The sequence below is a fragment of the Aotus nancymaae genome, unplaced genomic scaffold (assembly GCF_030222135.1).
Source record: "Aotus nancymaae isolate 86718 unplaced genomic scaffold, 86718_ANA_hifiasm-v0.15.2.pri h1tg000122l, whole genome shotgun sequence".
Lineage (NCBI taxonomy): Eukaryota > Metazoa > Chordata > Mammalia > Primates > Aotidae > Aotus > Aotus nancymaae.
In genome coordinates, this window is record NW_026988537.1 from 681,322 (window position 1) to 694,611 (window position 13,290).

The 13,290-nt window shown below is 39.2% G+C and overlaps 1 protein-coding gene across 3 annotated transcripts in view; it reads left to right on the top strand.

Moving 5' to 3' along the window:
* RPAP2 (RNA polymerase II associated protein 2) overlaps window positions 1-13,290 on the top strand; it is a 107,537-nt gene that overhangs the window by 74,248 nt on the left and 19,999 nt on the right. For 2 of the 3 annotated variants that reach the window (XR_010340666.1, XM_012435447.2), the window contains exon 12: window positions 9,464-9,613. Coding sequence is in view for 2 of the 3 variants with exons in the window: in XM_012435447.2 (XP_012290870.2) it covers window positions 9,464-9,613 (150 nt within the window). In the remaining variant the exon portion in view is untranslated. Of the gene's footprint in view, window positions 1-9,463; window positions 9,614-12,157 lie in introns of all 3 variants that reach the window. The other variant, XM_012435446.2, reaches the window with a different exon arrangement.

The following is a 13,290-nucleotide window of genomic DNA, read 5'->3' on the forward strand; positions in this document are numbered from 1 at the left end:
AATCCCATCTCTACTAAAAATACAAAAATTAGCCAGGTATGGTAGTGCACACCTGTAATCTCAGCTACTTGGGAGGCTAAGGCAGGAGAATCACTTGAACCTTTTATTGGGAGGCAGAGGTTGCAGTGAGTTGAGATCGTGCCATTGCACTCCAGCCTGGGTAATAGAGTGAGACTCTGTCTCAAAAAGAAAAAACAGACCTATGATATAATCTAGCAGTCCCACTAAAGAGTGGGTGGGTGGATAGGTAGGTAGATAAATAAAATAGATGGATAGATAAGATAGATCCACAGGAAATGAAATCAGTATGTCAAAGAGACCTCTGCAGTCCCATTTTCATTGCAGCATTATTCACAACAGCCAAGATACAGATTCAGCCTAAGAGTCCATCAACAGATAAATGAATAAAGAAAATATAGTGTGTGTGTGTGTATATATATAAAATGTGTATATATATATATATAAACAATGGAGTATATTCAGCTTTAAAAAGAAGGAAATCCTGTTATCTGTGACAACATGGGTAAATCTGGAGGACATTAGGTTAAGTGAAATAAGCCAGGCACAAATACAAACACTGCACAATCTCACTTACATGTGGAATCTAAAAAAGACTTGGGCCAGGCACAATGTCTCATGCCTATAATCCCAGCACTTTGGGAGGCTGAGATAGGAGGATCACTTGAGGCCAGGAGATTGAGGCTGCAGTGAGCTCTGATTGCACCACTGCACTCCAGCCTGGGTGATAGATTGAGACCCTGTCCAAAAAAAAAAAAAAAAAAAAACAAAACGAAAAGAAGTATCTGACACCTAGAACATTGTGTGCTAACATTATGGCTGGTATAAAGAAAAAAAAAAGAAAGCAATAAATATTAGCCATTATTATCATCATCATCAAAACAGTAGATTTAAGTGTTCTCACCATATAAAAATAAGTATTTGAGGTAATGCATGTGTTAATTAGCTTGATGTAGTCATTGCACAGTGTACACATATTTCAAAACATCCTGTTGTACACCATAAATATATGCAATTTTTGTCAATTTAAAAAAATAACTTTATTAGTCGGATTGTAGACATCCTAAATTGCTTCTTCCCTTGGCCAAATAAATACATATCATTTAGAACGAAAAGAATTTTCTCTCCTTTCATATTTCATCCATAAGGCTTAAGTACTTTTGTTCCTAAGGAAGGGACCAAGCAACCACTCCAGGCCCAGCCTCCTGTTCCACAGTTTCCTTTGCAGTTCTGCAAGTGAATTAAAGCTAACGCCTAAGCCTGCTCATTGATTAGCCAGTCTGAGTGCTTCCAAGACAACACTGAATTCCAAGACAAATGGAAGTGGGGAAGAAAATTTCAGTAACAAGTGGTAGGTCATGATTTAATGCCTGATGAATTGAAAGCTCATCTCACACCTCACTGATTGATGTTCTGAAATATTCTGGCAGGAAAATGCAGAATGTGACCAGCGGTGAGGCAGGGGTAAAGAAAATATTTCATCCATTCTTTCTTCTAAAAATAAAAGGAGGGGAGCCCAGCACAGTGGCTTATACCTGTAATCCCAGTCACTCAGGAGGATGAGGTAGGAGGATTGCTTGAGGCCAGGAGTTCAAGACCGGCCTGGGCAACACAGCAAGACACTAAAAGATTTTTTTTAACTAGTCAGGTATGGTGGCACATGCCTGTAGTCCCAGCTATTAATACTTTGAAGGCTGAGGCAGGAGGATTGCTTGAGCCCAGGAGTTCAAGGCTGCAGTGAGCTATGATCGTACCACTGCACTATAGCCTGAGTGACAAACAAGGTCTCATCTCAATCAATCAAATGAGAGGAGGAAAATTTTATGAAGGAGAAAAATATTTCAGTAATCACAATAAATAAGTGTCCTCTTAAACTAGTTCTTCCTTCAACAAGTAATTATTGATGATCTACAGTGTAACAGGCACGAAGGATACAGTGAACAAGATAGATGAAGTCATTGCCCTCATGACATTTACATTCTTTTGGATGGAGATAAACAAGCAAACAAATAATAGATGATTATTAAGGATAATGGAGAAAAATAAAGCGAAGAAAGGAAGTAGAGAGATGAGATTGAGGATGGATTTCAGAGGGAAAGGTGACATTAAAACTGAAACATGAAGGATCCTACCATGCAGAGAACTGGGGCAGGGGAATATCCCCAAGAAAGCCTCTAAAGTGGGGACAAATTTAACCTCAGCACAAAGTTGAGACATGGTTGGCCAGTATGGTTGGAATGGAGTGAGCCAGGGAAAATACTCTCTCCAGCTAGAAACTTTTATGAGATAGTTTTGGTTTCTAAGCATCCTCCATCCATAAGTGGTCCAATATTCGAGAGATCATTCATAGACTAGCCCCTGAATATCCTAGAGCTAAATGGTTCCTTTAGATTTCTCATCTCCTGTTGTAATTGCTCTAATCATCAGAGCTATAGTATATAAAGCATTTTATTAATAACTGAGTTATTCATTTTAAATTAAAACTGTACATAATTAGTACAGGGGTTGGCAAACTATTGTAAAGGACTAGATCGTAAATATGTTTGTCTTTGCTGGCACTACAGTTGCAATTACTTGATTCTGCTGTTGTAGCATGAAAGTGACCATGGAATGTGTAAATAAATGGGTATGGCTGTATTTGAAATAAGTGGCAAGCCCAGTTTGGCCTGTGGACCATAGGTTGTCCATGGACCTGTTCTAGTACATTGAGAAGCCAACAAGAGAGATTAAAGAATCGGGGGTAGGAGGAGAACCATGACTAAGAGAAGAATTCTAGGAAAGGAGGAAGTGATCAGGGACATCCAATACTGCTATCAACTAGGAAGAGAACACAGAAGAGTCTTTCAGAAGTGGATGTTAGGAGGCCACTTTTCAGAACAGTTCCAGTATTAAGTCTGTTCATTTTTCTTTGGGTCTGATTCTGTGCACATATAGGGACTGCATTGCTTGGTGCTTTGTGGTTTGCAAAGTCCTCTTCCATGGTCACTACAAACAAAAACACACTCTGAATAGAACCTTATCTCCAAACTCAGTGGTTGGACCTGTACATCAGATAGATCTTCCAACTCTACTTAGTCCAATGATACCTATCATTAGGACAGTATGTGTCCTAAAAAGAATCCCAATAGTTAGTAGCATCTTTGGCCACAGCTACAGCCAACACTTATAGTTGATCAAAACTATAGTAGGCAGATAAAATGACGTTGCTTCTGATTCATCTGTGCAAGGAGACACAGTGCCTCTTGCTACAGAGATAACATGGAATTCAGAAAATGCCCAGTAAGCAGCCAGACTGGAAAAGTGTGCAGGTAGTTAATTGCTATTAAGTAATAAAACATATTAAAGTTGATGGGTGAGAGGGGGAGAGGGACAAAAATCTACACATTGGATACAGTGTATACTGCTTAGGTGATAGGTGCACCAGAATCTCAGAAATCACCTCTAAAGATCTTATCTATGTAACCAAAAACCACCTTCTCTCCCCCCAAAAAATGAAATAAAATTTAATAAATAAATAAAAATGGCCAGGCGTGGTGGCTCACACCTGTAATCCCAACACTTTGGGAGACCAAAGCGGGCGGATCATGAGGTCAGGAGTTCGAGACTAGCCTAGCTAATATGGTGAAACCCTGTCTATACTAAAAATACAAAAATTAGCTGGGCATGGTGGCAGGTGCCTGTAGTCCCAGCTTCTCAGGAGGCTAAGGTAGGAGAATTGCTTGACCCTGGGAGGTGGAGATTGCAGTGCGTTGAGATCGTGCCACTGCACTCCAGCCTGGGTGACAGAGTGAGACTCTGTCTCAAAATAAATTAAATAAATAAAAAGTAGATGGGTCAAGGAATCTGTGCTATTAAGTAATAAGACATGTTAAAGTAGATGGGGCAAGGAATATGGAAAACAAACATTACATATAGACCTTATTCAATTTTGAATGTGAATTACTTTGGAAATAAAAGCAAATCAATACTCTTGAATGAATCATTTATAAAATTATACATCAGATTTTCAGAGTTGAGCATCTTAATACAAGTTTTACATGACTCCAAAAGTAATCCACTGGATTAATATTTAGAGATGCACAGAAACTGTTACAGTATTTATTCATTTATACATCACCTAATTCCAAAAAGAATTTGTCAACGTATAACTCTTAGAAAGCTAATACAGTTGGTTCTTTGTATACATGGATTCTGCAACTGTGGATTCAACAAACAACAGATCAGAAATATTCAGGGAAAGGGCAAGGTGCAGTGGCTCATGCCTGTAATCCTAGCACTTTGGGAGACTGAGGCAGGCAGATTGCCTGAGCTTAGGAGTTCAAGACCAGCCTGGGCAACATGGTGAAACCCTGTCTCTACTAAAAATATTTTAAAAATTGGCTGAGCACCGTGGCTCATGCCTGTAATCCTAGCACTTTGGGAGGCTGAGGCGGGCAGATCACCTGAAGTCGGGAGTTCGAGACCAGCCTGGCCAACATGGTGAAACCCTGTCTCTACTAAAAATACAAAAATTAGCCAGGCATTGTGGCAGCCACCTGAAATCCCAGCTACTCTCGAGGCTGAGGCAGGAGAATCGCTTGAACCCAGGAGGCGGAGGTTGCAGTGAGCTGAGATCGAGCCACTGCACTCCAGCCTGGGTGACAGAGTAAGACTCTGTCTCAAAAAATAAAAAAACAAAACAATTAACATATTAAGGGAAAGAAAAAATTGTGTCCACTTTGAACACTTATGGACTTTTTTCCTTGTCATTTTTCTCTTAAAAATACAGTATAACAACTGTTTACATAACAAATTGTATTAGATGTTATAAATAATGTAGAGATGATTTAAAGTATATAAGAGGATGTCCATAATTTATATGCAGATACTATGCCATTTATATCAAGGACCTGAACATCCTCAGAATTTGATTTCCGTGGGAGATTCTGGAGCCAGTCCCCCACAGATAGTGAGAGACAACTATATTATACAGATCTATAATCATTTATATTATGTTAGGGACTGGTGGAGGAGAAGTTTTTTCAGTTAAAGATTAAAAGGGAAATACAAGGGCACAAATAAGATTAAAGGAAACCTTATTTTCTTATTGGCTAAACTTTCCAAGAGTATAATTATGCAGCAACAGTTAGGCTCACGTGTTAAGAACAGTCAGGAAGGCTGGGCGTGGTGGCTCACACCTGTAATCCCAGTACCTTTGGAGGCTGAGGCGGGCAGCTCACCTGAGGTCAAGAGCTCAAGACCTGCCTGACCAACATGGAGAAATCCCATCTCTACTAAAAATACAAAATTAGCTGAGCGTGGTGGCACATGCCTGTAATCCCATCTACTCAGGAGGCTGAGGCAGGAGAATTGCTTGAACCCAGGAGGCAGAGGTTGTGATGAGCCGAGATGGCACCATTGCACTCCAGCCTGGGCAATAAGAGTGAAACTCCACCTCAAAAAAAAAAAAAAAAAATAGGATATCCTGGCTCCAGATGCCTGAAGATTGCTATCTATCTGTTTGATGACTTACTGTAGAAATCTCTAGGCCCCAAGTTGATATTCTTGTCTCCACCAGACACCAGACTTTGTGTGATTTCTCTATCAGCACTTCCTTCTGCCTCACACCTATTTGCATTTTTATATTTGTAGGCTTCTAGTTCTCTAAAGCAACTTTAAATCATTCTATTCCTTCTGCATGTTCATTGAGGGCTCAGTACGCATAAGTCAGGCAAGTAAAGATTAAATTTATAGTGCTCTATAGCCTACAAAGAATGAAGCTAGCATTAGCTAAGAGTTTGGGCTTTTTGAGATAAATTGTTTAGGTTCAAAACCCCAACCTGCTACTATCTTTGTGACCCTGGGGAAGATACTTCTGTTTTTATGCCTTTATTTCCCTGTTTGTTAAATGGAGGTGATAACTATATCCCTTAGGATCTCTGTACAGTTAAAGGAGATAATTTATGTTTAGAACATAGTACATGGTAAATACTCATAGGTAACACATGGTAAATGTTAGTTAATATAACTAATATTATAATAGATAAAAAGAGCTCTTCCTCTACAGTATCCCATTTGAATTTTATAATAATCTTTTAAGCTACTTTAGTATTATTAGCCCCATTTTATAGATAGACCCTAAGGCTTTGAGGTGCAACTTGCACCAAGTCATACAAGCATTCCTGGCAGGGCTAGTATTAGAATTCGGTTGTGTACATAGTTCCTCTAGGGCTTGTGGTTAGACTGGGGAGGGGGAATAGGTTTCATCTCAAGAGCCAACCCTACACAGTTGAAATGGTTGTTCAGAGTCCTGTTTTGAGAATTGTCAAAGCAGATCCAAGCTGATTAAGAAAAGAATGCCTGATTGATGAGCAGCATTTGCCATCAGCGCAGGAACATGCAGTGGGATTATGTCGTTGGTTTCCTTTTTTGTTTTTTCCTCCTAAAGTTTCTCGTTAATCCAGGGTTTTCTTTATAAACAAAAATTTTTGTAACTTTTGGTTTTAGTAATTTATAGAATCATTTTAGCCTTATAAGTTGTCTAGGGAAGTGCTATTATTCCTAAAATAATTTGTAACTAAGGCAGCTGATAGAGGGGCAGCTCTTACAAGCTATTTCTCTGCAATAACTCCTCACATTTGCTATTCTCATATGGGCACACAGATTGAGAAATCTGGTAGTCACCATTTATTTCTAATTTTAGGTTTAAGTTTGGACATTTGGGTTAAGTGCTAATGAAACTTTGAGAAGGAATTGAGAAAACCTTATTTTCACATATGAGCCAAATACTAATTTCCTTGGAAGTCAGAGAAGTTTTTTTGGATTTGTCAAATAAGTACCACTGTATTTATTTATTTATTAGACAGAGTCTCATTCTGTCTCCCAGGCTGGAGTGCAGTGACATGATCTCTGCTCACTGCAACCTCCCCTCCTGGGTTCAAGCAATTCTCCTGCCTCAGCTTCCCAAGTAGCTGGGATTACAGGTGCCCACCTCCATGCTGGGCTAATTTTTTTTTATTTTCTTATTTTTAGTAGAGATGAGGTTTCACCATGTTGGCCAGGCTGGTTTTGAACTCCTTACCTCAAATAATCTGCCCTCCTCGGCCTCCTAAAGTGCTAGGATTACAGGCATGAGCCATCCTGCCTGGCCAGTACCACTTTAAATATACACAAAAGCTAGGTTTCTATGGAGTTGGCGTATTTGATCTACCTGACTTGGACTTCTTGGTTTTATTTTAGCCAGTGTTATCCCATCCCTTATTCTTGGTGTTATTATGGGGAAGTAGCAACTTATATTTTAAATGTTGACATCACTTAAGTATGGGAAAAGCTAGAGTTAGCTTCTGGGTTCCACCTTCTCTGCAGGAAAATGCCTTAGAAAAAAGCTGGCCACAACTCTAAATTTACCTGTATACCTAGCTTTGGCTTGTCATTGTAATAAAGGGTAGTCCTATTTCCTGGTATGAACTGCCTTTTGGGAATATGTGCAGACAGAGCTCATGAAGTCTGAGAACTTAGTACTCCATCCCCTAGCTGTAAAGAAATACAGGAGAGATGGGAAAAAAAAAAAAAAGCACAATAGCAGCTTTCCCAGTTAGAATTCTATGGATTTCATTGGATTATTGGAGTCATCTCATCTCCAGTTCTTGCTAATATACTTTAGGGATATAGAGAATTTCCCACCTCCTCTGGAAGTCCTGGCCATCTTTGGACAATTTTGACAAATTTTCCCTTTTACTTCTACTTTCCGTATAGGATGGCTAAGCAAGGAAGAAAATCTGCCTCTCAGAAAACACCTATAATTCCACACTGACTACTGTGGAACTGATCTGCTCTGATTTCTTGAGCTTTATTGATTTAAATTGGAGAGTATTTTATTTTGATTTAATATGCCCAGGCAAATAACCAAGATTAAATAAATATCTTAAAGAGCATTGTGAGAAGTGCAAAACTACTTTGGGAGAAAAGAATTTTCTCCCAAAAAGCTTTCTAGGAATGTAACTTGTAAGAACACTGAGACGCATACTCTCTAGAGAAAAAAAGTATTTATGAGAAGTCAGGGTCTTTAATCTTTGTAATTAGAGTAGATATTGCTCAGTTTTTAAAAATCATTTACTGATCACATTTCAGTGTAAATGACTTTTAAAATTCCATTATACAGTCAATCTTTAGAATTATTTACTACAAATGATTAGAGAAAAAAAGCATAGTTTCTTTTTTTTTTTTTTTTTAAAGATGGGGTTTCACCATGTTGGCCAGGTTGGTCTCGATCTTTTGACCTTGTGATCCGCCCGCCTCGGCCTCCCAAAGTGCTGGGATTACAGGCGTGAGCCACCACACCTGGCTATTGTTTCTTACAAAATTGGTATGTAGTGCCTTATGAGATGTAGTTCATTATTTAGTGTTTTAAAAAGAAAAATGTTGGCCAGGCTTGATGGCTCACACCTGTAATCCCAGCACTTTGGGAGGCCAAGACAGATATATTGCTTGAGGTCAAGAGTTCAAGACCAGCCTGGCCAACATGGTAAAACCCTGTCTCTACTAAAAATGCAAAAATTAGCCAGGCATGGTGGCACGCACCTGTAGTCCCAGCTACTCAGACTCAGAAGGCTGAGGCAGGAGAATTGCTTGAACCTAGGAGGTTGCAGTGAGCTGAGATTGCATAACTGCGTTCCAGCATGGGAGACAGAGCAAGACTCCATCTCTAATAAATAAATAATAAATAATTTTAAAATACAAAAAAAAAAAGTTAGCTGGGCATAGTGGCTCACACCTGTAATCCTAGCACTTTGAAAGGCTGAGGCAGGTGGATTGCTTGAGGCCAGGAATTCAAGACCAGCCTGGCCAACATGGTGAAACCCCATCTCTACCAAAAAAAAAAAAATTAGCCGGGCGTGGTAGTAAGCACCTGTAATCCCAACTACTCAGAAGGCTGAGGCAGGAGAATTGCTTGAACCTAAGAGGCAGAGGTTGCAGTGAGCCAAGATTGTGTCACTGCACTCCAGCATGAACGATAGAATCGAGACTCTGCCTCAAAAAAAAAAAAAAGATTTAATTCAAAAGGTAATCTTGTTTATTATCTTTTTAGGTGATGTAATCCAAACATCTAATATAAGTATGTTTTTAAAGCAATTCTCAACTCTAAACTCCTCTCCATAACCTTCCTTTCCCAAATGGAAAGAGTTCATTTTCTGAGCAGAATTTTAGTTGTTTTTGCTCACATGAAGAAAAACAAACATGTTATAGATTTAGGCTTTTATACTTCTTTCATACTTAATGTTTGATCTTTCAGTCTTTTCCCAAGACTTCTCTTCTGCCTTTGTTAGTAAAGCCTTCTCTCTGGGAGTTTTGTTAAATCAGAGAGACCTTATTATCCTCATAAAATCTTCTCTGCCATGTTGAAGATGGGAGTTCCTTTGCCTTTATCATTTCATGGATATGCATTTAGTATTTTTGGTTGTTTCAGACTGACCCCAATTCTTGGCATTCAGAAACATTCTCAGGAAGGTACAGTGTTTACACGGTTTCTAGACACCCTGCTTGAAGAGTTACAGCTAAAGAATGAAGATCTTGAAAGTTTAACCATCATATTTAGAACCAGCTGTTTACCAAAGTGGTAAGTTCGATTTTGTTTTACTTTGGTTTTTAGTCTTCATTTTTTGCCTATGTGAATTTTTTTTTTTAATTGGAAATTGTAAAAACCAACTACAGGCCTTAAGATGCCCTCAGATTGCTAAGGAAATACATGATATTCCTTAGTTTTCTGATGCCTCAGTCACTTCCTATTCTTCTTATTTTGTGTCCCATATTTGTTGCTATTCCTCTCTTGTAGGCTACTGCTTTTTGCAGTCAAGGAAACACCACATTATCAGTTTCATACTCAAGCGTAGGCCATCCCACATGTCCCATCTGATAAGTTTCTTCCCAGGAAGTAGCAGTTTACTTCAACCCAGCTACTGCAGTGATCCATTGTGAACATCCTCATCTTACTGCCCCTTTCAGTGAAATCACCCCCTACCCAGCCAATACCTTAGTCATTTCATGTACAGATAAGCAGGTGAATTTACAAGTCTGACTTTGTTGAATCCTAACCCTGTTCCCAGATACACAGCCCTCTCCTGCTATCCCAAGCCTTTTCCTCTTTGAGAACTGCCCATAGGAATATTCCCTTCCTTGTCCTGCCTTAATCATAACTTTCCATCTATTCCTTCCTTCCTTCTCATTTCACACAATCCCAAAGTGCTCAGACAGATACTGATTTAATGTTATAATTGAAGAAATTCATCCTAAACTACAAATGAGATTCTCTCAGGGAGCATTTTTTTTAACCTTTTTTAAATGATAAAAACAATACAAAATGTTGTAAAATAAAAATTAAGCAATACATATTGCATAATTAATATAAAAGGAAAATTCTCCCTTCACCTCTACCTCTAATCCCATCTCTTTCCTAGAAGCATACTTGATGTCTGTCATCTAATATTTATTATTTGAATTTTTATAAAACAATCTTTAATCAAATCTCTAAATATACAGGAAGGATATTTGAAAGGAGTGATTTTGGTGATTAAGAAAGAATACAGGGCCGGGGGCACAGTGGCTCGCGCCTGTAATCCCAGCACTTTGGGAGGCTGAGGTGGGCGGATCACTTGAGGTCAGAATTTCGAGACCAGCCTGGCCAACATGGTGAAACCTTGTCTCTACTAAAAATACAAATATAAGCTAGGCATGGTGGCAGGCACCTGGAATCCCAGCTACTTGGGAGGCTGAGGCAAGAGAATCACTTGAACTCAGGAGGTAGAGGTTACAGTGATCCGAGATTGTGCCACTGCACTCCAGCCTGGGTGACAGAGTAAAACTCAGTCTCAAAAGAAAGAAAGAAAGAAAGAAATTAGCAGTGTAATTGCCCCCCCCCAATTTATACCCAATGGTCTTTTCAAATGATCCTGCTACTCTGAGAACACTGTATATCAAAGGCTTTTACTGAAGGAGTGAGAGGTTGGTTTGTATAAGCATAGCATTCAAAGGCCCTTAAAGAATATGGCTTCCACGTAAAGAACCAAGTTAAAAAAAAAAAAAATGAAAAAGAATATGGTGAGGTTGGAGTGTAAACCAATCATACTCCTCAGTTCATGACATCCTGTGTACATGGGTTGAAAGGTTTCTTGCTTACGTAAATTTAATGAAAATAAAAAATAAATAAATAAATAAATAAGAAAGGTTTCTTGGCCAGGTACAGTGGCTCACACCTGAAATTCCAGCACTTTGGGAGGCCAAGATGGGAGGATCCCTTGAGCCCAAGAGTTCAAGACTAGTCTGGGCAACAAACTTGCCCTGTTTTGTAAAGAGAACCCTGTTTCTACAAAAAATAAAAAAATTTGTCAGATATGGTTGTCTACACAGGTGGCACCTGCCTGTAGTCCCAGCTACTTGGGAGACTGAGGCAGGAGGATTGCCTTAACCCAGGAGGTCAAGGCTTCAGTGAGCCATGATCACACCACTGCATTCCAGCCTGGGCACTGGAGCAAGACCCTGTCTCAAAAAAAAAAAAAAAAAAAAAAAAAAGAGGTTTCTCTTTCAGACTGAGAGCAAACAGTGTCTAGCCAGAAGTTCTTCTAAACCTGCTGTAATGAATAGATACCAATTAAAAATCATTTCAACTAGCATATTTTAAACTTGTACATAAACAGATGGTGTTAAAGTAGTTTTAAGGACTTTCAACAGTAGATGTTTTAAGTGGACTTCACAGTTCCCCTAAGATCATTATTTATTTACATTGTTCATTTGCTTAAGTAATTAAAGGTAAATCTTGGCCCAGATTACTTAGTATTATAAAGGATTATGAATGAATAGCGCTTATGACATAATTTTCCATATGAGAAATGAAGATGATTATAAGTAGGATAGAGGGTTTTCTTGTTTGCATGATTTTGGTATGCCATAGTAAATTTCTTTGACTCTAAAGATTTTAATATCTAGTAACCTTTTCAAGATTACTACCTAGAATATTAATATGCTTTCAGTTGTGAATAACAAAAAAATCCATTTCCAACTACCTTTTGTTATTGTGGCATATTAGTTATCTTTTGCTACTAGAAAATTTCCCCAAACAAACAAAAAGATATTTGTGGCTTAAAGACAAACATTTTTTATGTCACAGTTTCTTTGAGTCAGGAATCTAGATGCAGTTGAACTGGGAGCCTCTGGCTGAAGGTCTCTCCTGATGTTACAGTTAAGCTATCTGCCAGTGCTATGATGTCACCTGAAGGCTAGAATGGAAGATCTCCTTTCAAGCTCACTCATCTGGTTGTTGGCAGGATCGAGCTTCTTACTGACTGTTGAACTCAGGGTCTCAGTTTCTCACTATTGTCTAGAGACCTCCCCTAATCCCTTGCCCACAGGCCTCTCTAGAGTGCAGCTCACAACATGGCATGTGGCTTCCCTCAGAGTGAGCCAGGGAGAGAGGATACCCATGATGGAAGCCACAGTCTTTTTGTATTAACAATTTATCTCAGAAGTGACATCCCATCCCTTTTGCTATATTCCATTAGTTAGAAACTAGTCACTAGATCCAGCCCATACTCAAGGTGAGAGGGTTATACAAGGGCATGAATACAGGAAACAACAGCCATTGGGGGTTATCTTAGAAGCTGTCTACCAGAGGGGCAAAATTGTTCAGTAAGCTCCAGTTTTATATATAGCAGACCATACTGTCTTGGTGAGACTCTTGAAATCCATGTTGATTGAGGACACCCCTGAACCAATTCATGTGGCCATGGGAATGCTATGAGCTAAGGAAATCATTCTGGTAAAGGATGAGGGAAAGAGAAGAGCTTTTCCAGTTGACCTTGATCAGTCAAAACTTAGCCTTCAAGTTGAATATGAAGCTGGGTCTATTCCACCCAACCTACTCTTAGGTAGAATATACATAATGGGGAAGAAATGGAATGAATATTGACAACACACACATTGTCTCCAACAGCTAGTAAAATACTTTACATGTTTTTTGGTTTTGTTTTTTGAGACAGTCTCGCTCTGTCGCCCAGGCTGGAGTCCAGTGGTACAATTTTGGCTCACTGCAACCTCCACCTCCCAGGTTCAAGCAAGTCTCCTGCCTCAGTCTCCCAAGTAGCTGGGACTACAGGCACCTGCCACCATGCCTGCCTAATTTTATGTGTATTTTTAGTAGAGACAGGGTTTTACCATGCTGGCCAGGTTGGTCTTGAACTCCTGACCTCGTGAACCACCTGCCTCAGCCTCCCAATACATGTTTTATTAAAAGTATCCTTTTTT